The 27,148-nt window shown below is 46.9% G+C and overlaps 1 protein-coding gene across 3 annotated transcripts in view; it reads left to right on the forward strand.

Moving 5' to 3' along the window:
- CEP72 (centrosomal protein 72) overlaps window positions 1–27,148 on the forward strand; it is a 37,962-nt gene that overhangs the window by 4,092 nt on the left and 6,722 nt on the right. The window contains exons 2-10 of one of the 3 annotated variants that reach the window (XM_053913560.1): window positions 1,373–1,448; window positions 2,417–2,544; window positions 3,536–3,728; window positions 7,168–7,276; window positions 14,298–14,476; window positions 16,576–16,788; window positions 19,109–19,398; window positions 21,257–21,395; window positions 22,601–22,797. In XM_053913560.1, coding sequence (XP_053769535.1) covers window positions 2,485–2,544; window positions 3,536–3,728; window positions 7,168–7,276; window positions 14,298–14,476; window positions 16,576–16,788; window positions 19,109–19,398; window positions 21,257–21,395; window positions 22,601–22,797 — 1,380 coding nt within the window. In that variant the 5' untranslated portion in view covers window positions 1,373–1,448; window positions 2,417–2,484. The remainder of the gene's footprint in view (window positions 1–1,372; window positions 1,449–2,416; window positions 2,545–3,535; window positions 3,729–7,167; window positions 7,277–14,297; window positions 14,477–16,575; window positions 16,789–19,108; window positions 19,399–21,256; window positions 21,396–22,600; window positions 22,798–27,148) is intronic. The other 2 variants (XM_053913562.1, XM_024578558.4) reach the window with 2 other exon arrangements.

The raw sequence follows: 27,148 nt of genomic DNA on the forward strand, positions 1-27,148 counted from the left end.
TGGATTGTTTGGGGTTTTTTGGTGTTGGGTTTTATGAGATCTTTATAAATTTTGGATATTAATCCATTATTGGATATATCATTGGTGAATATGTTCTCCTATTCAGTAGGTTGTCTTTTTGCTTCATTGATGGTTTCTTTTGCTTTGTAAAAAAAAATTTTAATTTGATATAGTCCTATTTGTTAATTTTTTCTTTTGATTTGTTGCCCAAGAAGATATAGCAGAAAAAATATTGCTAAGAGAGATGTCAGAGATTTTTCTGCCTATGTTTTCTTCTAGGAATTTTATGGTTTTGAGTCTTACATTGAGTCTTTAATCCATTTTGAGTTTATTCTTGTAAATGGTATAAGAAGGTGGTTCATTTTTTTATTGTTGCTGTATCTGTCCAATTTTCTCAACACCATTTATTGAATAGACTATCTTTATTCCATTGTATGTTCTTGCTTCTTTTTTCAAATAATAATTGACCACGTAAGGGTGGGTTTATCTCTGGGCTCTCTGTTCAGTGCCATTGACCCACGTGCTTGTTTCTATGCCGGCACCGCACTGTTGTGATCGGTGCGTCCTTATCGCACAGGTTCATACCAGGCAGCGTAGTGCTTCCAACTTCTTTCTTCTTTCTCAAGATTGTTGTGGCCATTCGGGGTTTTTTGTGGTTCCATATACATTTTGGGGTTATTTGTTCTAGTTCTGTGAAAGACACCATTGGTATTTTGATAGTATTGCGCTGAATCTATAGACTGCTTTGGGTAGTATGGACATTTTAATGATGTTAATTCTTTCTGTCCATGAGCAGAGTACATGCTTCCATTTATTTGTACCTTCACAATTTATTCAATGTCTTAATAATTTTCCAAGGACACATCTTTTACTTCTTTGGTTAAATTTATTCCTAGGCATTCTATTTTGTTTTTTGATGCACTTGTAAATGTGATTGCTTTTCTAGTTTCCGATTCCTATAGTTCATCATTGGTGTATGAAAATGCAACTGTCCTGGCCAGGTGGCTCAGTTGGTTGGAGCGTCGTCCCATACACCAAATGGTTGTGGATTCCATCCCCAGTCAGGGTACATACTTAGCTGTACGGGAGGCAACCGATCGATGTTTCTCCTTCACATCAGTGTTTCTCTTTCTCTCTTTCTCTCTCTCTCTGCTCCACTCCCTCTCCCTCTCTCTCTAAAATCAATAAACATATCCTTGGGTGAGGATAAAAAAATGCAACTGATTTCTGAGTATTTATTTTTTTTTATCTACTTTACTGAATTCATTTATCAGTTCTAGTATTTTTTTTGTTTGTGTGGAATCTCTAGGGTTCTTGGTATACAATATGATATCATCTGCAAATAATGACAATTTTACTTCTTCCTTTCCAGTTTGAATGCCTTTCATTTCTTCTCCTCTGACTGCTGTGGCTAGGACTTCCATCCAGCACTGTGTTGAGTAAGAGTGGTGAGAGTGGACATCCCTGTCTTGTTCTGTCCCAAGGGAAACACTTAGTTTTTTTCCCCATTCAATATTTTGTTAGCTGTAGGTTTGCCATATATGGGTTTTATTATGTTGAGGTGTGTTCTCTCTATTCTCACTTTGCTGAGATTTTTATCATACATAGTGCTGGATTTTGTCAAATGCGTTTTCTGCATCTGTTGATATGATCATATGATTTTTATCCTCATTTTGTTTGTGTGGTTTATCATCTTGCATCCCATTAGTCAACTTGCGGATGTTGTACCAATCTTGCATCCCAGCAATAACCCCACTTGATCATGGTGTATGATCTTTTGACCATTTTTTGAGGTCCCTAGGTAGCTGGCCTTCTGTTTCCCACCCTTCAGAGTTGTCTGTTTTCTGTATTGTTGTCGAGGGGTTTTAGGACAACAAACCGGGAGGATTTGGGTGAAATGTGTCTACCCTGTCTGGGACTAAAAACCTGCAAACCAGTTTCTTTAATAAAGACGTGTTTTAAACCAGAAGTATCACTGGGAAAGTATTGGTGTATTTAGACCCAAATGTCTTTTTGATTACAGAACCCCATTTCTGTGGGGACGTTTACTTAATGACTGCTACCGGGTATGCCGTGCAGAGCACACGGTGCCCGGAGTGTGCAGTTTGCTGTCACGTGTAACGGGCATGGGGGGGCCGGGCTGGCTACCTAGTGAGCCCTGCATGGAGGCTGCACAGGCGGTGGGGTGAACACGGGAGTGGAAGCAGGGGCCCAAACAGCAGTACGTTCCTGGTGACTGCGGGTGCTGGACAGAGAGGCAGTGGGGTGAGGAGCAGGCGTGGGTTCACAGATGATCTGGAGGTGAACATAAGCTACCATTTTAAATGCAATTCTTGAGATTACGATATGTCGCTTTTGTGACAATTTATTTTCACTTTAAAAATAAGGCTAATATCTCATAATTTTCTATTCCTAGCTGAACTTCGGTCATTATCTATTCCTGGAACCTACCAAGAAAAGATTACTCATCTAGGAAATTCTCTGATGAATTTAACAGGCCTAAAATCTTTAGATCTCTCACGTAACTCCTTGGTTAGTCTAGAGGTAAGTTTTAGGTTTGTTTCTTAAAAGAGAATTTATTGCTATCAATAGCAGTAGTAGAAAGTACATTTATAATTAAAAATGAAATCTGTTTTGTAACTATGCCTGTAGTGCCTGCGTACTGTACGCTTAACGATGATTTAAGCGCAGGGCTGTCTTCTTGCACTTACTGTGTGTGCTAGGTTGCCTACGTGTCACATTACATCTTGAAACTACTTCGACGACCAAAAGTCGTAGCGCTCTGATGAACAGTTGTATCTTTAAAGGAATAAACTAAGCCAGGAGATTACTGTGTGTGTGTGCCCCACACTCTTCCATCCTCTGTCAGCTGTATTTTTCTTTATCCACTTTCCGCACTGCACCTCCGTTTATAGTGTGCCCCTGGGTCGCTGCGGGCAGCAATGCAGGTTTGCTGCAGTGAGCCTACCCCAGCAGAGGCTTGGTCCTAGTGAGTGAGTAAGAAGTCAGCCAGGTGATGGTAGCAAGTGGCTTATATGGAGAGGGGTTCTGGCCTGAAAGAAAGGCAGGGCATCGCTGCCCAGGAACACGATAGTTTCAGCGCCCTTGACCTGGGGGTCAGGTGTCAGCTCAGAGTCAGAGGCGAGTTTCAATCCAGGCTGCGCCCAGTGCTGGCTCATCTCTCAGCCCCTCTGAGCCTGAGTTTTCTCGTCTGTGAAACGGGAACGGTGGCAGGGCTTACTCTGTGAGGTTGTGTGCAACAGAGTGAAGTGTGTAAACCAGTTAGCTTGGCCCCTGCCGAGAACACGCTGTCCTCAGCGGTCACAACTGTTGCAAACTTCCCCAAACAGTCAGATCGCTGTGTGCGGGACTGAAGCTGGTAGATGAGAACGCATTTCATCTTTGTTCTCTACCCGTAAGACAGCATGTCGTCAGTACTAGTGCATTTGTCAAGGTTGGTCAGTTGGCACCGATGGCCCATTTTACTCTGTGTTTGTAAAGCATGAGCTCACTTAGCATTTTGTCCTGTTAACAGGGTATTCAGTACCTGGCTGCATTGGAAAGTCTCAATCTCTACTACAACTGCATTTCCTCACTAGCAGAAGTACTCCGGCTCCACTGCTTGACTGAGCTCACGGACGTGGACTTCCGACTGAACCCTGTAGTGAAGAACGAGTCTGACTACCGCCTCTTCGTCGTGCACATGCTGCCGAAGCTCAGGCAGCTAGGTAGGCGCAGCGTGCTCGCACCCCCTCCGTGGAGCCCTGGCTGGTGTTCGGTGCGTTGGACAGATCGCACTGCTGATTTTTCTGAGAAGGAAGGTTGCTTTCTACTCTTTCGGCATGAGTCCCCGTGTCACGGGATGGGCCTTGTCGGAGAACTGCCTGGGAAGGTGACAGGGAGCCCATGGCCACACATAATTCTTGGGGAGGCCGAGAGCACGGGCATGGGCTGGACTGCTCGTTCTCACTCTGGCTTCACTTTCTAGCTGCTTTGGGGCATGTTTCTGAACTTTTGGTGCCCTGCTTCTGTGCATGGCCCCTGGGCATCGTCTCAGGTTCAGCTAAACAGCTGGATTCTACTGGGTTCGCACCCACCTGGAAAGATAGAGACTAGAAGTTCTTTGTTCCACACCCTCCCATAAGTGACAGGAATGAGAGAGAGTGAGGTGGTTCTGTTGGCAGGTACAGCCACCACCTGGGCTTAGTAACCCATGTCCCTACCAGAAATGGGTCTCTGTGACAGGGTCACAGGCAGAGCTTGCAGGGTGCCAACTAGACATGTCCAGTTGGGAGGATCACACTCAGGGAAGCCACACTGGTGCCTTCCCGCCTGTCTCCCCACCTGCCAGGAGATGTCTTTGCTGTGAGCAGTGTGGCCAGTGGCACTTCTGATGCTCCTTCATGTTGTACTTCAAGGGGGGAGAGTTGGAGCACGAACCCAGGACCTTGGGCCGGGCAGGTCTTGGGGGCCTCGTACCGTTAGTCCTTCTGCGTGGAGAAGTGTGGTAAGTGCTGGTAGCTGTGGTGCAGGAATGTCTGATTGAGGGGTGTCGTCAGGTGCCCCAGCGATCACAGCGTGTCCTCAGTCTGCAGGCCCATTCGCTTCTTGGCAAGGCTGGGGATGCGTCTGGGGAATCTCCATCTCCTGGGTTCTGACCTAACAAACCAAAGTGAGACCCACATCAGGGCAGCGTTTGTCAGGGAAGGCGTTGTTCCGCCACCGTCCCCGCGGTAAATACTGAGCTGCAGGCAGACCGCTGGGAGTGGATTTCTGCACATTTCAGCTGCACGTATGTGTCAGCTTATCCTGCAGTCCCCTCTCCACCGCCTGGGCCTGGGGCATGGCTGGGCTGTGGGTATTAATGACAGACCCCCAGGGGCATACTGTTGAGTCAAACCTACTTAACTGTCAGGGGTTTATTCCAATTTTTAGATATTTGGGAGGAATAAGTGCTTCTGTTCTAACTTTTAACTCTAAGCAACTTATAAATAGTTGAATTTGGCTCTTTTCAGAAGCCTTACAATCCTTATGATGGAAAATTTTTTGCAATTTTCTGTCTTAAGTCATTACTTTTCTTTTGTCATAAAAAGTTTAAGTTCAGAATCTTACAATGTTTGTACAGAGAATGGGTATGAGAGTCTTGCCATGTGGGAAAGGTATTTCCAGACACAAAAAGGAACGTGATCGAAGGTCACGGCCCCTGCGGGACTCATGGCCCAGCCGCTCTAGCAGACTGTGCAGTAAGACCGCGCGCTCAGTCGTCTGTTCCAAGAGAATGACTGAAGGCTCTGGAAGGGTGCGGAGAACAGCAGTGGGGCGTCAAGGGCGACCTGTGGGATAGAAGTGGGGTCCAGGAGCAGAGCAGGCAATGTATATGGGTCTGGGGATTGTGAGATCTGGGAGAACGCTGCAAAGTCAGGATGTAACGGCGAGGTGTGGCCAGATCACTGGGCAGAGGGGAGGGACACCCAAGAGGGGCCAGGAAGTGCTGAAGGCGGGGGATTGAAATCACAAGTGACAAAACCGCCTGACAGGCTTCCATACCCCAGGGAAGGGTAAATAACTAATGTGGCTTGTGACACAGCTTGCACAGAGCGTGCGTTGGCTGAAAACGTCACAACACGTGCATCGTGAAGGTGAGCATGGCAATGCCCCGCCCTGGGCAGAGACGCTGTGCCCCTGCCCATGGCTAGAAACCCTCCTACCCACTTCTGGACCATGGCGGCAGGCGGAAGAAGGGCAGAGACGCTGTGTGTGGTGATGTGCGTGGTAGATGTTAGCTTGAGTTGGCTGGGAATTTGGACACTCCCACAGCACATACGATTTGGGGGAAAGGTTTTAAATGGAGGGCGCAGAGAGACTTGCCCGCTTTTGCATTCCCCTCGCACGGGTGGGAGCCAGCTCCCGGAGGCGGAGTCCCATGCAGGACACTGCAGCCCGCACCACTTGGCACGGGTCCCGGACCGCTCCCAGTCTCTGGCTCTGAGAGCAGCGGACAGAAGCACAGGAACGTTCACCAGCCCCAGGGCTGCAAGAAGCCTTAGACACCAGGGCCCCCAGGACAGAACCCCCCACACAACCAGCTGCAGTGATCTGGCAGGCGCCCCGGCCCCGGTGGAAGGAGGAGGCTGTGGTGGGGAAATGGGAATACCAACCCCACAGGTGTGCACTCCAGAGACAGAGAGCGAGCCTGGAGCTGGCGAGATGTAGATCCGCTGGCATAGCAGCCTTGGACTCCAAGAGGACAGATAAGAATGGGGGGGGAATCTCTGGGCATGGATTTGGATTTCAGTCTTTTAAGGAACAAGGGGGTTTCTGTGTTTTGCAGAAAGGAATGGCTTGGAGCAGGGGAGCCTCTTGCTCCCCCAAATAGGCAACCTGTTAATAAAACCCTTTTCCTTCCCCACCAGTTATTGTGTTATACTTATGTATGGCAGCAGGCGGCCAAATCCCACTTTGGTAACAAGGAGAGAGTGTAGTTTTCAGGAGAATGAGTTTTGCATTTGGTTTTAGCCATATTGAGTTTGAATTTATAGTGGAATAGTCCAGAGAAATATTCTTAGAATAAGGGATTTGGAACTGACTCAGAAGTGAAGTTAAGGCTCAGCCCTGGCCTGTGTGTGGCTTGGTTGGGACATTATCCCATAACTGAAGGTCACGGGTTCGACTCCTGGTCAGGGCACATGTCTAGTTCGTGGGTTCGATTCAGAGAAGGCAATCAGTCAATGTTTCTCTCTTACATCGCTTTTTCTCTCTCCCTTCCTCTCTCTCTAAAATCAAATATATCCCTGGGTTAAGATAAAAGGAAGGAGACGAAGAAGGGAGCCCTGTGTGGGAACTTGTAGGTGTACTTCTTTTCCTGCAGCAGCAGCCCGCCTCTGACGCGGTGTCTGAGGTGTGAGCTTTGTGGGAGCAGGTGGCTCTTTTGGAATCAGCTCTCAGCATCACTGAGAAACCGAGTGTAGCCACCAAAGCCCCGCCTCCCTTTATTGGGTCTGTTCAGCGCTAATGCAGGACACTGCGGCAGGGTCAGTGCAGAGGAGACAGAAGATCCGGAACAAGTGGCGGCAACCCTGGTCACGTGTAGTGTGTGGCAGGGTAGTGACGGGATGTCAGGAGGTCATGGTGTCACTTGCTAGTTTCTTGGTGGTGTTTTCTCCCTAGATGACCGCCCTGTGAGAGAGAGCGAGCGGAAAGCATCCCAGCTGCATTTTGCTTCCGAGGAATCACTCGACTCCACACACAGCTTCCCAGCTGTTTGCAGAGTTGGAAGGTATGAACACGTGCGGTGTTGGTGGAAGGAAGATGCTCAGGCTTGTCTGTCCATAGCATGTTTAACTAAAAGATACAAAGCTCTGTATTAACTAAAAGACGTAAACGGTTTTGTGCACTGCTCACTACTTAGAGGGTGGACATGCAGAAGAAGAGGGAAGGAGAAACACCGGATGCCAGCAGGGGCTCAAGGAGACGGTGGGATGGAGTCTCCCTCTGTGGTCCACACTTGCTACGAATTATTTTTAATGTCAAAATGTTTGTTAAAGTAACACGTGTAACATAAATAGTGCGGAATGTAGTGAAACAACAGTCCTCTCTCCCACTGCCTGGCCCACTCCTCAGAGCAGCCATTTTCACTCATTTCTGTAATTGTCTCTGCTTCCAGGTTCTGCTTAAGTTACTTCCTCATCAGTGGACAGTACAAACTAATTGCCGTTTTTGGGTGTGCACACTTGCAGCAGGACCTGACAGCTTTGGTCACCCCTTCCCCACCCGAGGGGACAATATGTGGACTGTACCCCTCCCTCCGTGCCCCAGGCTCTGCTGTGGTGGGCCTGCGGGAGTGCGCGCCCATTGGTGCCTCCCTGTTCCTGCCATCTGCATCTTTATGTTTAACTTTAGATCATCAGGGTCGACAGTATTTAACTGTTCTGAAGCCACAAAGAGTCTTCATACTTCGCATATGAGTTGATTCTAAAGGCAAAAGTCAGTCAACTGTTTATATTTCTCTTAATGTGCTAGGGTTATGTATTTCTTCTTGTACACCATTTTGTTTTTTCTGAAGCTTTTAATAGTTTTCTTTTTCTTGCGTTATATGCCTTGCCTTATTTATAAATTCCCATAATGTAGAGGTTGGCCAGCTATTTTTGTAAAGGGCTGGAGAGTGAATGAATATTTGTAGCTCTGTGGACCATATGATCTCTGTCCCAGCTCCTAAACTCTGCCTGTGTTGAGTGAAAGCAGCCATAGGCAATACTTAAAGGATTAACTTTAAGTATTGTGTTCCAATAAAACTTTATTTTATAAAACAAGCCGTGGGCCAGATTTGACCTGTAGCCTATATGTTACCAACTTCTGTTCTAACGTCTTAAGATCCTTCCAAATCCTTGGGATCTCCTGTTCCCTCAGATGTCTCCCCTGTAGCCTCCCCTTCCCTCACTTGCCTATTTCAAACCAGACTGAGTGCTATATAGACAATTGTACTTGGTACCCTGTACAATGGTCTGAATGTTTGTGCCTCCCCCACCCCAAATCCATATGTTGAAATCCTAATCCCAAAGACGATGGTATTGGGAGATAGGGCCTTTGGGCAGTGATTAGGTCATGAAAGGTGGACCCTTCATGAATGAGAACGGTGCTCAGAGCTTCCTAGCTCCTTCCTCCATCTGAGTTTATGAGTTAGCTGGTGGCAGCGCTCCAGCGTTGTTCTTCTTCAACATTGAGTTGCCAATTTGAGATCAATTGCCTTGTTACATAAACTTAAGAATCAGTTTGTCAATATCCCCAAAATACCTTGCTGGGATTTGGATTGGAATTGCATTGAATTTACAGATCAAGTTGGAAGAAGGGCCATCCTGACAATATTGAGTCTTCCTACCTATGAATGTGGACTGTCTTTCCATTCATTTAGTTCTTTGATTTTTATTAGAGGTAGTTTTTCTCATAAAGATTTTATACACACCTTGTTAGATTTATACCTTAGTATGTCTTTTTGTGTGTGCTAATGCTATTATCTTTTTTTAATTTCAAACTCCTATTACTGACTTCTGGTATTTAAGAAAGCATTTGACTTTTGTGTACTAACTTAGTTATTAGTTTCCTAGAGTTGACAAAGCACCACAAACTCGGTGGCTTAAAATAACAGGAATGTATTGCCTCCCAGTTCTTAAGGATGGAAATCTGAAATCAAGGTGTCCGCAGGGTTGATTTTCTCAGGAGGCTGTGAGGGAGAATCTATTTAATGACTATTCTAGCTTCTGGTAGTTTGCTGGCAATCTTTGGTGTCCATGGCTTATAGATGCCTTCCTTAATCCTGTACCTTCCTATGGCCATCTTCTCTCTGTCTTTTCACAGAATGTTCCCTTTGTGCGTATTTTTTTCTGTGTCCAAATTGCCCCTTTCTATAAGGATACCTGTTATATTGGATTAGAGCCTACCTTAATAGCTCATCTTAAGGTGATTACATCTATAAATACTCCCTTTCCAATAAGGCACAGGGTATTGGGGCTTCAGCATCTCTTTTGAGGGGACAGAATGTGACATAATATCTTGGATTTTGCAACCTTGGTATAATCACTTACTAGTTACAGGAGGTTTGTTTGGCTTGGTTTGGTTTGGTTGACTCTTTGGGATTTTTTTTTTTATAGATGATCATGTCATCTGTGAACAAAGACAATTTGATTTTTTTTCTTCCCCGTCTGTATACCTTTTGTTTCATTTTCTTGTCTTATTGCATTAGCTGGGACTTCCAGTATGAAGTTGAAAAGAAGTGGTGAGATGGGACACCCTTGCCTTGTTCCCGATCTTAGCAGGAAAGTATCTTGTTTCTCACCACCAAGTGTGATGTTAATGGTAGGTTTTTATAATTTTTTTATGAAATGGAGAAAGTTCCCCTCTATTTCTAGTTTTCTGACCATTTTTATCATGAATGGAGGTTGGATTTTGTCAAATGCTTTTTCTGATCTATTGATATAATCATATAATTTTTCTTTTTTAGCCTGTTGATATGATGGATTACATTAATTGGTTTCCAAGTGTTGAACCAGCCTTGCATACCTGGAATAAATCCCACTTGGTCATGGTGTGTAATTCTTCTCATACATTGTTGGAATCAGTTTGCTAATACTTTGTTAAGGATTTTTGTATCTGTGCTCATGAGAGATATAGTTTTCTTCTATTATCTTTGCTGCTCTGATTTTAGGTAGTGCTGGCCTCAGAATGAGTAAGAAAGTGTTCCCTCTGCTTCTGTCTTCTGCAAGAGATTGTAGAGAATTGGTATAATTTTTTCTTTAAGTGTTTGGTAGAATTCATCAGTGAACCCATCAGAACCTGGTATTTGGAAGACTATTAATTACTGATTTAATGTCTTTAGTAAATACATGTCTATTCACATTATGCATTTCTCCTTGTGTGAGTTTTGGTAGATCATGTCTTTCCAGGACACTTTTCATCTAGGTTATGAAATTTGTGGGCATAGAGTTATTCATAGTATTTCTTTACGTTAACGTTCATGGGATCTGTAGTGGTGTCTCCTCTTTTTTAAAAAATACATTTTATTGATTATGCTATTACAGTTGTCCCATTTCCCCCCCTTTATTCCCCTCTGCCCTGTACACCCCCTCCCACCCGCATTCCCCCACCTTAGATCATGTCCATGGGTCATACATATAAGTTCTTTGGCTTCCCCATTTCCTATACTATTCTTAACCTCCCCCTGTCTATTTTCTACCTACCATTTATGCTATTTATTCCTGTATCTTTTCCCCCATTCCTCCCCTCCCCTTCCCCGCTCCTCTTTTATTTCTTATGTTAGTAAGTTGTGTCTTTTTTCTTAGTTAACATAGCATAGATGTTTTCAATTTTATTGATCTTTTTAAAGAACTAACTTTTGGGTTTGTTGATTTTTTTTTCTCTATTGATTTCCTGATTTCAATTTTATTGATTTCTGCTCTAATTTTTATTATTTATTTGCTTCTGCTTACTTAGGATGGATTTAATTTGTTCTTCTTTTTCTAGTTTACAAAAGGGAAACTTGGGTTATTGGTATTTTTTCTAATACATGCATTTAATGCTATAAATTCCCTTTACGCACTGTCTTCACAGCATTCCACAATTCTTGATAAGATGCATTTTCTTTCTCCTTCAGTTCAAAATATTTTAAAATTTCTCTTGAGATTTCATCTTTTACCCATATGTTATTTAGAAATATGTTGTTTAATCTTCAGGTATTTGGGGATTTTCCAGTTATATTTCTGTTAATTATTACTAGTTTAATGTAGTATGACAGCAGACGTCATATGATTTCTATTCTTTAAATGTGTAAACATCTGTTTTATGGCCCAGAGTGTGGTCTGTCTTGGTAGATGTTCCACGTGAGCTTAAGAGTCTGTATTCTCCTGTTGTGGATGAAATAGTCTATAGGTGTCAGTTATACCCAACTGGTTGGCGGTGCGGTTGAGTTCAGCTGTGTCCTTACTGATTCGTGTGCCTGCTGGATCTGTTCATTTCTGATAAGGGGTGTTGAGGTCTCCAACTATGATAGTGGATTCATCTCTCTCTCATTGCAGTTGTATCCGTTTTGTCTCATGTAGTTTGATGATCTATTGTTAGGAGCACACACATTAAGGATTGTTACTTCTTCTTGGAGAACTGATTCCTTTATCATTATGTGAACCCCCTCTTTATCCCTGATAACTCTCCTTGCTGTGGAGTGTGCTCTGTCTGAAATTAATATAACTACTTCAGCTTTCTTTTCATCAGTGTCAGTCTGGTATATTTATCTCTGTCCCTTTGCTTTTAATCCGTATGTGTCTTTGTAGTTGAAGTTGGTTTCTTGTAAACAGCGTATAACTCTGTCATGTTTTTTGATCCATTCTAACAATCTATGTCTTTTCATTGGTGTACTTATACCATTGATGTTTAAAGTGATTATTGATACAGTTGGATTAACATCTACAGTATTTTCTACTCATTGCCCTTGGTTCTTGTTCCTATACTTGTCTTTTGCTCTATTTTGTCCTTTTGTGGTTTTTAATGAGCATTTTATATGATTCCATTTCTTTCCTTTCTTAACATATCAATTATGCTTATATTTTTACTTCTTTTGGTGGTTACCCTAGAATATGCGGTATACATTTATAGCCAATCCAAGTGTACTTTCAAATAACACTGTACCGCTTCATAGATAGTGCAGGTACTCTAAATGGCCCTAATTCCTCCCTCCCGTCCTTTGTATCATTGCTATCATTCATTTCCCTATACATGGGCGTCTATATTTTATATATGCATACATAAACACATGCCATATATATACATTCATGGGCATACATAATTGAATACATTGTTGCTATTATTTCAATCAAACTGTTATATCAATTAAGAATGAGAAAAAAATAAGCCCTGGCCTGCGTGGCTCAGATGGTAGGAACATTGTCCCATATACCACAAGGTTGTGGGTTCGATTCCTGGTCAGGATACATACATAGGTTGCAGGTTCAATACCTTGGTTGGGGCGCATATGGGAGGCAACCAATTGATATTTCTCTTTCGCATTGATGAGAATCTCTCTCTGTCTTTCTCCCTCCCTCTCTCTCTAAAGTAAATGAACATATTTTAAAAATTTAAAAAAGAATAAGGAAAATAAGTTTTTGTTTTACCTTCACTAATTTCTTCTCCATTGCTCTTTCTTTCTATATGTAGATCTGAGTTTCAGGCTTATTCTCCATCTCTCTAAAAACTTTCTTTTAACACTTCTTACAAGGCAGGTGTACCAGTGACAAATTCCCTCAATTTTTATCTGTCTAAGAAAGTTTTTATTTCTCCTCTATTTGTGAAGGATAATTTTGCAGGATATCAAATTCTAAGTTGGTAGGTTTTTTTTCTCTTTTCTGTCTGATTTTCTCATTATGTGTCCCACAGTTCTTGAGTATTCTGGGGGAGGGGGGCGGGGTCCGTCTTTTTTCTTTTCACTTTTTGGTGTTGAAAGTCCCTGTTGCAGTACTGTTGAGCTCAGAGATTCTTTCTCCAGCCATGTGCAATCTACTAATTAGCCCATCAAAGGCTTTCTTCATTTCTATTACTCAGTTTTGATCTCTAGTATGTCTTTTTGATTCTTTCATAGAATTTCCATCTTTCCCATCTATCCTTGTGTAGTATCTCCTTTCTCCATTAGAGCCCTTAGCATTATTACTCATAGTTGTTTTATATTCTGGTCTGATCATTTTAGCATTTCTGCCATATCTGTGTCTGGTTCTTGGCTTCCTCTTCTTTTTCAAGATTGTTTTAGCTATTTGGAGTCCCCTGAGATTTCAAGTATATTTCAAGGTGGGTTTTTCTATTTCTTTAAATACATCATTGGGATTTTGATAGGGTTGCACTGATTCTATAGATCACTCTGGGTAGGCAGTATTGATTTTTAACAATGTTATGTCTTCCAATCCGTGAACTTGGAATGTGTTTCAATTTATTTATGTCTTTTGAAATTTCTTTTAGCAATGTTCTGTAGTCCACCTACCCTTGATAATCTCAAGACTGAATTATCACAGAGGTTAGAGGTCAAGGCTCTAATAGATGATCTGGTGCAGCCTCCTTATTACTCAGAAGTGGCGGTGGAGGCCCGAAGAGGCTGAGATGTGCCAAATATTAGTTTTCTGTGGGCAGACCCAGGAAGAGAACTCAAGTGCCCTGCTTTCTGCAGGGCTCTGGTAACATTTCAGTAATAGAAAATAGTGAACATTATCGACCTTTTCATGTATGATCAGTTATCATAAAATCAATATTCATAGTGTATGATTGAGGATTATTTTGAAGAGTGATTTCTTAAGCTGCATTTTGCGAAATAAGGTTTCCTTTGAGTGCGCTCACCTTCCTGTGGAGGATCACCATTGGGAGGGTGGTACTCCTAAGACACCTCATATTTTAGTCACTTCATGTAAAAATAGAAATTTGGAACACCATATCCGTTAAATGTCTTGATTGTACTGCACTGATATGCCAGGAAAAGAGGAGCTTCCTGAACTTTCATTCTTGAGCAAACCCCCGTCCTTCACGGGGTTCGGCGCATGCCGGGTGGTGTGCTACCATCACAGGTCCTTGCTGTCCATCTGTGGTTGTCCTGCTGAGTCCCTCCTCCACCTCACTTCAGTAGAGGCACAAGAGCCATTTCCCACACTTGCACCAACTGCTCCTCCCAAGAGCTCCGTGGCTGTGCCGGCAGTGCAGTCGTCTCCCCTCACGGGGGCGGTGCGGGCTGGAGTGTGCCCCAGTTGGAGTGACAGCACTGAGCGGGCTTCTCTTTGCAGACCAAACCACTCCAGAGCTAAGTGCGCCGACCCTTCTGCCAAGAAGTGCTTGGTCATGGATGCTGATGACGAGGCCGTCCTGAACCTCATTGCTGAGTGTGAGTGGGACTTGAGCAACCCTCCTAGGAGTACAAGTTCCAGCCAGAAGGAGCAAGAGGATGACTTCCACAGTTCCCAAGGTACACTGCAGCTCCACCCGAAGGCCCAGCGGGTGCAGCTTGCTCTGGGCACAATAGGGCTTTTTTAGAAAACTTACCTTTAAATATAGAGTCTTCATGAAGTCTGGTGTACTTGTAAATATCAATAATTTGGATTATAGAATTATAAAAGAAAAAGTTACATATTTAAATTGAGTATAGTCATACTGCATGGTGGTTTAAATTGTATTCTTCCTCAAATCAATTACAATTATAGGGAGGAAGTAAAATGTGCAAGTAGACAAGAAGGTAGTGTATCCTGTTTTGGGGGACCACTCTGTGTGGTTTGAGATTGCAGCCCCACAAGAGCAAACCCTGAAAGGGGCTGGCTCATCTCCCCGGAAAACCAGGTAAAAACGCAGGTGGCAAGCATGACTGGACTCTAACACCAAGGGTTTCCGTGGGAACCAGGCCTGAAATGTACTTTGTACTCTTTGAAGCCTGCTCTGCTTTGTTTTGCTTATCCCTGGTGATATAAACTGGATGTTTAAGTTCAAGGCATAAGGAGTAAACTCCTTAGACCCTCTGGCATCAGCATGGCTAACAGACCTGACTTCTGACGGATCTCTGTGTTCCTTCCGTTGTTATCTATAGACAATACCTGGTTTTGGATGACTGTAGCCTTTTGACATTGATTGGTGAGCTATCCATGTATGATGTGTCCCCTACACATCCCATTCCTGATGAAAGCCGTCTGAGAGAAGGGCTCAGGGTGTTCTCCACTAGAGGGAATCGCCACCCCCTTTGCCGCCGGAACAGCAGGATTGTGTCCGGGACGATTTATTTCTCATCCTCGGCAGACACGTGCTGCTGGACGGAGTTCCTCCCACATCCTGTGGCTGTGGGGCTGGCGTTTGTGTCAGCCATGGGGGCTGTTCACTTAGAGCTCAGGCTGCCACGTTGGAACTTCAACCCAGCAAGGTCATCGTGAAGTCTTTCCGGTGCGTGCACAAACTGCACCACTCTGCCAGGGCCTCTGTTTCCCCTCAGGAGTTGTGTGTAAGCTTCAGCACCACTCTTTCTTTCTCTGGGAATTTCTGAGAGCTTTTCATGACGATGACAGCGGGTTGAGGTGTAAGTCTGGGCTGAAATCCCAGGATTCACCTGCTGGCAGGAGGACATCCGCTCTTCGGGTGTCCTCGCCAACTCTTGGTGTTGTCAGTCTTTTTTATTCTGGCTTCTGGGTTTGTATTAGTATTTTATCATGGTTTTAATTTGATTTTCCTGAAGACCCATGATGAAAATCTCTTTCATGTACTTAATGGGCCATTTATATATCCTCTTCTGTGAGGCTTCTACTCAAGTTTGTTCCTCTCCCTTTTTCTCACCTTGGTATGAACTCATAAGAGTTCTTTTCGGTTTTTTAAAACAACCCTTTCTCCGATGTAAGTGCTGCAAATTTTCTCCCCTTCTGCTGTTTGTCTCTTGTTTTCTTAACAGTGCTTTGAAGAGCAGAAGTTTTAATTTCAAGGAAGTCCACTTTATTAGGTTTTTTCTTTATATGATTTGTGCTTTTTTAACACCCTGTAAAAGAATCTTTGCCCCTGCTTGTGAAGATTTTCTCCTGTGGACGTGTAGACACCCTGTGGTCCCAGTGTTGAGGTCTGTGGCTCACTCTCGGAGTGGTTTGTGAGTGTAGTGGGACACAGGTCAGGTTGTCACCCCCCCTGCCCCCCCTCCCCCCCCCCCCCCCCCGCCGCATATATCCCGTTGTGCTAATGCCATTGTTGAAAACACTGTCTTTTTTTCCTCACTTAATAACCTTAGCAAGTTGGTTAATTCAGTTGACGCGAATCTCTCTGGTTTCTGGATTCTGTCTTATCTGTCACCAGGTCTGACTTTGTACCGACACCACGCTGTCCCAAGTCCTCAGCTGTGTAGTGAGTGGTGAGTGGGTCAGTGGCAGGCCTGTACCGGTAGCCTTGCTGGCAGGACTGCTAGACTCACCATGCATTTGGCGATTGCATTATTGACCTACTTATTTAATCGATACAGTTAACAGATAATAATACACAGTCAGACGCACTTAAAATGTAACTGTTAGTGAACTAAAACATTTTACATGTTCCTTAACAAAATAGAATCCAGACACCTGTGGAGTCCTCACTCGGTGCAGCACCAGTGCGGGGACTCCATAAAGAAGGGCTATGAGAAGAGAAAAAGCGGCTCCAGAGGGTGTTGTCCAGAAAAGAGACTGCAGAACCAGCACTGTGGAGAGCTCCCGCCTCCTCAGGGAGACCCGCCAGAGGCCTGCCACTCCTTCAGGCCGCACCCGCACTTCCCCCCGCACCCAGGTAAGCTCACGCAACCGCCCCTGACTCCTTCTTAAGCGTGTAAATATTTTTCATCACATTTGCTGTTCACTATGAAATTTCTCCTCTGCTCTTTATTTGTTTGTGGAACTCTAAAATGTATTACGTAGGAGAGAACTTTGTACAATGTAATTTAGAATGTGTCCATATTTAGGTTCCTAGTCGGTGAGTACTTTGTGGTTTTTCTCTACACACACACGTGCACACACGCAGACTTTTTTCCTCCCTCTCTATCTCTCTCACTCACACACACACATTTTCTTGTAAATACACAGGCCCAGGTTACAGCAATAGCTGTATTTTAAAAATTAAACGTGAGGGTATTTAGTAAGTTAACTGAAGTGTTGTGTGCGCATATGGGACAGAAGTGTCAGAAAACCTCCCACACCAGTGAACCTAGCCCCCTCGTGGGGCCTCTGGAGTTGGGATGGGTTGTGGTGACGACCTGCCCAGGTTGCCGGTTGCAGGCTGCTGCGGGGGGCGGTGCTGAGGCCGGGTCGCACACTCCCTGCTACATCCTCTGCTTTGACCGGCCTGGTTGCTCCGACCCTGTGTCCTGAGACGTCATAATGGTGCCACGGTGTATGGTGTGCAGGACCCCTGTTCCCACCCACTGTCAGAAGTCATTACTTCACTTCTGTTCACAAAGGTGCCTGTGCTCAGTGTGTAGACCTCCTTTGTGACCTGTAGTCCCTGTGAATTCCCAGACAGAGTGAACCCAGAAAAAGGCACCAGCAGAACAAGGAAGTTTCATATCTGCTTCATCCAGCCCCCTGCATTGGCATTGACCACATTTGCTCCATTGTACTCTTGTCCCCGCCCTGTGTATGTTCATGTGACTTTATGTGGGTATATGTATATAGGTACACGTGTGTGTGTGTTCTTGTGTATATACATATGTGTGTGTGCACATACTCTCTTTGGCACCTTGGAGTGGGGTGTCCTGGCACTCCTAAGCATTCCAGCACGGTTTTCTAAAAGCAAGGACATTCTCCTGAACGGCATTTTCCCCTTCAGAAGAGGAAATGAACTCTGCCACAGATGGAGCCTAATCACATCACCAGATGTTCCAGCAACATTGTTTTCTTTGCAGCCCAGGACCCTGTCCAGGTGCACACAGCATGTCTAATTGTCGTGGCTCATCAGACTCCTGTGACCTGGAACGATTTGTCGATCTTTCTGTCTCTGTGCGCTCGAGGGTTTTAAAGCATTCAGACTCTACTTTTGTGGGGTGACTCCCAGTGTGGCTTGCTCTGCTGGTCCCTGATGGCCAGACTCAGCCAACAGTTTGGGGGGTGGGCTCATACTGGGCTTTGGGGCCAGAGTGGGGAGAAAGAAGAATGCAGGTCAAGATGAGGTGGGGCAGCAGTGCATGGTCTGTGTCTGTCCCCAGGGACAGGGGCAGGGGTGGGTGGCATGGCCTGACCTATGGGGTTATGGAGAGCAGATGGAACGGTTCGTCCGTGGACCAAGCAAGAGTTTCACTAAGAGGCAAAAGGACTTGGTGAAGTTTAGTGATGGACACAGAGCCGAGGGAGGGAGGAGCACATCCAGGTGCTCTCTGATCCGAGCAGCCAGGTGCCTGGCATTGTTTGCCCCGGTCATGAGCACAGATGCCCGGGTTTGCTGGGGAAGCCCAGGCTTGGCTCTGCTCATAGTGAGCCTGAGGAGCATGTAGACGGTGCAGTGTGGGGATGCAGAGAACATCCAGAAAGGATTGGGTGGGAGGGCGGCCTCATGAGGCCAGTCTGAGCCTGGGCAGGGTGTTCAGAGTTCAGGTGGAGGAGGGTCCCAGGACTCAGGGCTGAGGAGCTTCAAGAGGAGAGCAGGGAGGTACAGGCCCTGGAGGCCCAGGGACAGCCTGCCTTCCAAGGGCCTTGGTCTACATGAGGAGGACCTAAAGCGCCAGGTGCGGCCCTTGCCTCCTCCTGGTGCTGGAGCACCACCGGGGAAACTGATGTGTGGCCGTGTCCCCTGGGGGAGGGCCGGTTCGTTCCAGGTACTGATAATATTAATGGAATCTCCTATAGGAACAAATTGTTGAGTCCTCTCTAATTTCCAAATGTTAAGTTTTTACTCATTTGACTCATCTTCGCTATACATAATTTTGGCAAGAAAACATAATAACTAGTTGATTCATTTATTAAAGTTATTACCTCAGTCTTGTCACCCTGATGGGTTTTCCATGTGCTGCACACGCATTCACGGGCATGCACGTGCACACCCTTTTTAAGTAACAGCACCGGTCGCTGTGCCCGGAGAACTCGGTCCAACGAGTTCTGTGCTCTCCCCTCTGTTACAGACTCCACAGACGCTGGGGACTCAGTGTCCTCTTCTCAGAAGTCAAGTTTGTCAACACAGAAGGTGTTAAATCCTTTGCCTGCTCCCGAAAAGTACAGAAAGCGAAGAATGCCTGGTGGGAGATTCCAGGGGCCTGCAGACCAGGAGTGTCTCAGCTGCCTGGAGGAGAGCCTGAGCAGACAGAACAGCTCTGAGGGCAGGAGCGAGGGCAGGAGCGAGAGGACCTTTTCTCACATGGAGCTGTCTGAGCCTGAAGAGCAGAGGCCCCACAGCACGAGTGGCGCCAGGGAGGTGAGTGGAGAGCCCAGGGTGGCTGGATGCTACAACTGAGTCGCTACTGTGTTTGGTAACACTGCCGTGTCTTCTGTTTTCAACATCAACTGTGATCCCAAGACAAATACAGCTCTTAAGTGCACTTTCCCTTGGTGTTTGTCCCTTCCCTGTTTTGCTAAGTGCTTCCATGCATTGGGATCCAGACATGGTGGGCGGGCTCCCAGCTGGTGACCACAGGTCCTGGGTCAGAGTCTGCTTTTACAGGGGCCCTGGCTGTCGCCCGTTCTTACATTCCGTCTCTTACTCTCACTGTGCAGATTGAGGGAAGGAAGGAAAGTGGGGATGTGCTTGAGATGGGAATGTGCATGGGCCTTTCCTGTCTGCCAAGGATGGACATCCCCGGGCACAAAGCCAAGCCCAGCGGACTTGTGCACTTGTGGGCCTGGGACTTTGCAGGAGGGGGTGCTGCCCATGGCTCCTCCTCCCCTCGGCTCAGGGCTATGGCCTCATGGTGGCCATCCTCTTGGAGAGAGCACCACACGTGCTCCTCAGGTGGAAGATGGAAATCTGAGTGACTGCACTGTGTCCACCCCGAGGACCATGGCTCTGTCACCTGGCTGAGTGTCCAGATTTAGCCTCTGATGGAGGTGTTTGTGCCAAACACTCACTGGGATGGTCTCAGCCTCAGTTTTGGGGGCCAGCAGCCAGGCGTCAGTGTTACCATGCTGACCAGTTAACCTGATGTGAACCTGGGCAGAGCAGTGCTCTGTTGGTGGGCTTGTCCCTGGGGGCCGAGGGTACACCCACTACCCACCGCTGTGCTCCCTGGTGCTCAGGGGCTTGCATGGCGTAGGCAGTGGTGGTGGGAGGTGAGGGGCATCCCAGTTGAAGTCACGTTCCCTGCCCTGGCCCAGAGCCTCCTGTCACTCAGGGTCTCACCGGCCGTTTCAGAAGCTCTTCAGTAGAAAGTCCCTCTGCCTGTTAATTAACAGTGAAGAATGCTGACTGTGAAGGTGGGGGGCTCTCACTGGCCTTCTGCCTGGAACTGATTCCTGCAGACCTGGGACCAGTCCTGTGTCCCTTGCTCTGGTCATGGCCTGTGCGACAGATGTAAGCTTTTACTCCCTGCCTCCCTCCACAGACCCTCACTCAGAGTAAGTTTACCCCGAACACTTAGAAAGTGAGCGGGAAAGCACAAGCCATTCCCCCGTTCTTCAGTGATTCTTTCAAATTGGTAAAATAATTTTTCTAAAGGGAGGAAAGGAGAGAGCATCACGGTGAGTGCCGACAACTGCTGACTGTGTCAGGGCCGCGCAGGCACTGGGTGCAGCCTGGGCGGTTCTGCCCAGTAGCCTCTTCTGCACACATGATGTAATTGCATTCCGGGCCTTCCGGGCACCAGTGACTGTGCAGGCCGGGACTGGCTCTGAGGGGTGTCCCCTCCAGGAGTCACTGTGGACCAGTCAGGAGGACCCAAAACAGCCACCCCTGTGGGCATTCCCACAGCCTTGGCCCTGAAACTGTGGCTGTGGGTTTGGTGGCAGTGTGTCAGTGCCGACATGTGGTGTGACGCCGTGTAGTTCCAGCTGCTCGCATCCTCCCTTAGCCTTTCCTCCTGGTGTGAGATGTCACCCCCAACCCACTGTTGTAGGCACTCAGGGCACCAAGGTCTTCCGGCCCACGCACGGTCACACATCCGGCGTGGGGAGGTGAGTCCCATGAGTCATCCCCTGTGGGTTTGGGAACAGCCCCGTCAGGCAGAGTCCGTGGGACAAGGGTGTCAGCACGGCGCCTGGTGAGCACACGAGCATGCGGTATTAGAAGCCTTGTGTTTCAGGAACCAGAAGCCAGTGTCATGGTTTTGTTGCCACTACAGGTGTCTCCCAAATTGCACTCAGCTGTGCCACCTGGGAAGAAGGCCACCCTGGAGGTGACGCTCCTGGACGCCCTCCTCGACCTGGTAGACAGGTACTGGAATGGCTGCAAGTCCCTGCACAGCAACGAGATGTTCCTGGGTGAGTCAAGAAGGGACAGTCAGCTCGTGGGCCCAGAGCCACGTGCGGGCCCAACCTTCAGGCTGCGTTGTGTTCGTCGGTATTTGTTCTCCCCTTGGGTTTCGGGCCCGCGCCTTGCTGGACCTTCCCCATCAGCTGCCACTGGCTGCTGTGCCTCAGGGAGCATCCTGACAGTGTTCCTCACAGCAGCTGGGGGCTCCCCTGAGGCGTGGCTTTTGGTTTTTCCAGCTGCTGGCTCGGGTTCTGGGAGACACCGCATTGCCTGGTTTTGTTGGAAGTGCCATACACAGTTATTTGGTTCTCATCGCTTTGTTTTCACGGGGATTTGGAGAGATTAAAAAGCTGTTGCTATCTTCTCTGAATCTTTTGAGAGTTTGATCCCATGCAGGACTCAAGATTTGTCAAGGTTTTGATGGAAATGGCTGAGGTCCGGGGGGATGGCCCCTCCCCTGAGAGGACTTTGGTTTGCTTCCACCTGGCTCCTGGGTGCAGGAGCACACTGGGGACCCCTTCACCCAGAGTCACGGTGTGAAACGGGATGCCGCATATCCAGGGGGCCCTCTTTCCCCTGGGGTTCAGGGAAGGTCTGAGCTGCAGCGTTTAGTGTCCCAACAGGAGCAGGGACTTGCTAGCATTCTCCTTTCTGACAGACCCTGGGTCCTGCCTGGAGCTGCCACCTTAGCTGCTGCCAGAGGTTCTTGAGCACTTCAGCTGCTCATTCTTATGGCCCCTCAGCTTTTCCTCCTACAATCAGAGGCTCCTAGAAGCTGGAGCCCCTGGATTGGCATCCCCATTAGTCTACTCCCTCCTGTTAGGGTAGCAGCAGGCTATGAGGCTGCTATTCCCAGTCGTGAAGGTGCCAGGCGGTGCCCGCATGTGGGTCCCCAGACAGCACAGGAGCAGTCAGGGCCGTTGAAGAGAGTGCACTGTGTGGCTAGGACGTGCAGCCAAACCGCCCTCGGCATAGCCTCCTCCTAAGGGATACCTTTTCTTCAGGGTAAAACTTTTTCTGCTCTTGTCTGCCTCTCATCCTCCACAGAATGTAGAAGAGCTGGAACAAAGGTAATTTCAGTGGTGGCCACATCCCTTTGCCTACCTCCATGCCTGTCCACGTAGTGTGTTTTCACAATGTGTGGAATATTATTTTGCTTACACTTTATCCTTTCAGCATAAATGCAATAATAATACTTGATTTTTACTCCTAGCTCAGGCAAGGCATATTTTGTCATCTGTTCAAGACTTTACAGCAACTCAGGACAATTCAACAATTTTGAGTGAAGAAATTAACTATCTGACTCTGGAAAATAAATCTTTGCAAAATCACCTTCTTGAACAACAGCAGCAATACAGCGGGAAGATTAGTGAAGTGGTGTCAGAGCTCAACAACACTCGGAAGGAGATGGTGAGCCACGCCCCTTCTGTTTCCTTTCGTTCTCAGTCGGGGTGAAAACCTCGTTCTCACTTCACGGAATGAGGGGAGACTCTCCACTCTGCGCTTCCCTTTAGCTGCTGTCGGGCTGCAGCACTGGGGCTCCTCTCCTGCCTTCCCAGGATCACAAACCCTCCTCACTGGGCTTTCCCCACCTGTGGGGACTCTGGCCTGACTTTGCGTCACTCCCAGACCCCTCAGCAAAAGTTGGAGGCATCGCCACTTCTCCCAGCTCTGCCTCTCCTGAGCAGCTGCCTTTTCCTCTGAGAGAGGGTGAGTGGGAGAGCCAGAGAAGATGAAGCCAGGCTTGAGGCGGAGCTTTTGTGGCCCCATGTTCTCTGGCTTAGGCTCCCCAGACCACTGATGAGAAAGGTTCCAGTCAGCTGCGTGAACCTAGGGTTCCTGCTCCTGTCCTGCCTGCACCAGCCAGCTACAGGACCCTGGGTGTCCCAACTGGACCTAAGGGAATTTCTACCACCAGGTGGCACCCAAGGGCAGCCAGAGCTAGCACAGCTGGGCCTAACCAGAGCCCAAGACTCCTGGGTGGCAGGAGTGCCCTTGTCCTTTGTAACCTCCCCATAAGACCATCACACATAAATGTCTATACTAAGAAAAAAGAAAGATCTCAAATTAACAACTTAAATTTACACCTCAAGGAACTAGAAAAAGAACATCAAATTAAAGCCAAAGTTGACAGAAGGAAGAAAATAATAAAGGTCAGAGCAGAAATAAAGAAAGAATAGAAAAACAATAGAAAAAATCCACAAAACTGAGTTGGGTTTTTTTTAAATATATAAAATCAACAAACCATTAAGCTAGGCTAAGAAAAAAAGAGAGAAGACTCAAAATCAGAAATGAAAGGGAAGACATTACAATGGATGCCTCAGAAATAAAGAAATCGTAAAGGACTAATATGAATGATTGTATGTGAACATATTGGACAACCTAGAAGAAAAGGATAAATTCCTGGAAACATACAACCTACCAAGATTGCATGAAGAAGAGATAAACCCTGAACAGACCAATAACTGTAAATAAGGAGATTGAGCAGTAATCAAAAAGCTCCCAGGGAAATTTCACATTACATCAGGAAGATTATACACCAAGATCAAGTGGGAGTTTTCCCCTGCAATGCAAGGCCAGTTCAACATACGCAAATTAATATACCACATTAACAGACTGAAAGATAAAAACCACACAATTGTCGCAATAGTTATGGAGACACTATTTGACAAAATTCAATGTTCATTCATGTTTAAAACAAAAACTCAACAAAATAGGTATGAAAGGAAATTTCTCAACATATAAAAAGCCATTTATGTAGCTACAATCAACACGGTCACTAAGGCTTTTCCTCTAAGGTTGTGCAAGACGAAGGTCCCCACTCGCATGGCCTTAGCGATGATTTTTTGGATATGACACCAAAATCGTAGGCAACAAAGGCAAAAATAAACTCACGGCACTACATCAAACTAAAATGCTCCTGTGCAACAAAGGAACATCAGAAGAATGAAAAGGAAGCCTGCAGAATAGGAGAAAGTATTTATAAACCATGTATCTGATAAGGGGTTAATATCCAGAATATAGAAAGAACTCATACAGCTCCATGCCAAAAAAGAAAAAGAAAAGAGCCTCATTAAAAAAATAGACATCTTTCTAAAGAGGACATACAAATGGTTAATTAGTACATGGAAAGGTGCTCAGCATCACTAAGCATCGGAGAAATGCATATCAAAAGCACAACGAGCTATTGCTTCACACCTGTTGGAATGGCTGTCACCAATAAACCAACAAATAACAAGAGCCGGTGAGGATGTGGAGAAAAGGGAACTCGTGCGCTGTTGGTGGAGTGTAAGTTGATACAGCCACTGTGGAAAACAGTGTGGAGTTTCCTCAGCAAATTACAAATAGAGCTGCCGTACAATCCAGCAATCCCACTTTGGGGTAGATCCCCGTAGGGAATAAGTCAGAATCTCGAAGAGGTATCTGCACACCCTTGTCATTGCAGCGTCACTCATGGTAGCCGAGGTACGGAAGCAGCCTGTATCCGTCCGCTGGTGGACAAAGAACGTATATTTACAAGGGAATGTTATTCAGCCTTGAAAAGAAGGAGATCCTTCTCCTTTTGCAACAACATGGGTGGACCTCAAAGTTAAGGGAAGTGAGTCACGGAACAAACTGCATGGTCTCTCTTATACATGGAATATCCAAAACTGGAGTAGAAGAAAAGGGTAGAACGGGTTATCAGAGGTGGGGAGCACGGCAAATGGGGTGATGCCGGTCAGGGGTACAGAGCTGCTTTGTGTAGGATGAACAAGTCTAGAGGGCTGATGGACTCTTGGATAACTCTAGGTGATAAAACTGTATTAAATTGGGAAGTTTGCTAAAAGACTAGACCTTGGGGTCACTCATTACAAAAAGTAGCAACAGAATATATGTTAGCTAGCTTGACTGGCAGTGACTTCACTATGTGTATATCAAAGCATTAAACTTATACAAATTTTTACTTAACAAAAGACTATCGTGCATTCAGTGTTCCCTCACTAGTCATTGGGGTTGCATTTTATTGTATGGAAACTACTGAGGGTTCCCTCTTTTTAAAAAGTCGCTGCTAATGGATTATATCATGCTGTAGGGTAGGCTGTGGAGATACCAGCCAGGTCAGTTTGAGTAAGTTACTTAACCTCTCTGTGTTAGTTACTTATTGCTGCATAATAAATTACCCCACGGTGTAGCACCTTAAAACAACAAACACTGTCTGTAGCTCCTGATGTCAGGAATCCCAGCAGAGCAAAGCTGGGTGTGTCTGACTCGGGTCCCGTGAGGTTGCGCTCAGGCTGTGGATCAGGGCTGTTCACTTCTGTGTAGGCTTGATGGGTGGGTATCCTCTGCAGGCTCACTCACAGGCCTGGGCTCCGCTGCGTGCCACGTGGGCTCTCCATAGGCCATCAGAGAGCCAGAGCGCTGGGGGAAGGCCATCCTTGTAGCCTCCTCTCCAAGGTGTTGTCACCTCTGCATATTGTGTTAGTTAGGAGCCAATCATCTGGCAAGGGGGCCACTGCATGAGGCTGGGACATCGCAGCAGCTGCCTGCTACGCCTTCGATGCATCAGTCATTCATTTGTAAAATGAGAGTGGCAGTAGCCGTGGGGTTGCTGGGAGACAAGTATCTGAATATGCCTGTTACTTATTGTCTTTATTTTATAAAAAACTGCTCGTTCAGAGATTCCACACACAGCTTCACTTTTAGAGAAAATGAAAAACAGTGAAAGGATATTGGCAACCTCTGGCGTTTAAACTCACTGTGTATCTGCTCACAAATGCCTCCTACACCCAGAAAGGGCTGGAGCCCCACAAGCCTGGACCATCGTCACCACGCAGAACACTGCTCCTGTGGGACAGAGTCGACCCCTTGGGACACAGCACACATTTCACAGCCTGGCAATGTGAAAACAAAGGACCGTGGCACTTGGGGTTTGGTGCAGATGAGCAGGTAGCACCCCTTCCCTTTCTACTGCCAAGTTTGGGCCCCAGGTGTCAGCTTCGTACCAGTGGTGCAGGCCAGCGTAGAAGGCATGCACGGAAGCATGGCCGTGGTAGGCCTGCTCCTTTGCCTCTGCCTGCTGTCTGACTGACCCAGTCCCACAGGGTGGCCACAGGACAGGGGCAGCTGAGAGGCCCTGTCTGGGCCAGTGATTCGGAGCCCCATGCTGCACCCCTCGTGGCACAGCCCAGGGGAGGAGGAGTGGTCAGTGGAGCAGTCAGGAGGCTTGCCACGGATCAGCCCACCAACAAGCGAGGAGCTGGGAGAGGCAAGCTGGTGTGGCTGGCAGGTGCTGCTCCCATGGAACAGTCTCTCCCGAAGGGCCCACTGCTGAGCCTGGTTTACTCCCTGTGTGACAGTAGTGGTTCCCTGTGTAGACTGTGTTGTGTGGCACTGGTGGTCGTGTTTCCTGAGGTCCTGGTGCCCAGGAGACTAGAGACTGAGGCCTGTCCCCGAGCCCCTCAGGCGTGGCTCCAAGCAGAAGGGCTCTGCAGTGTCAAAGAGTGCGGTCAGCCCGTCTACTGCCAGCTGCACGCACCTCGGGTGAGACGCATCAGGGCCTGGGCCCAGCCCTGCCCTTTGGGAACTCGCTGCATCCTTGGAGGACAAACGTAACCGTCAGACATAAGTGGCCACACAGAGGTTCCTACATGGCCCGGTGAGAGGGCTCTGTGAGCAGGTGGGGGGTGAATGTGTACCACAGTTTCCTGGTGACAAGGGCTCCTGTCTTCTGGTGATGCTCACTGCCCAGTGGACGTTGCTCAGAGTGCCTGGCCTTGCT

The sequence above is a fragment of the Desmodus rotundus genome, chromosome 1, assembly GCF_022682495.2.
Source record: "Desmodus rotundus isolate HL8 chromosome 1, HLdesRot8A.1, whole genome shotgun sequence".
Lineage (NCBI taxonomy): Eukaryota > Metazoa > Chordata > Mammalia > Chiroptera > Phyllostomidae > Desmodus > Desmodus rotundus.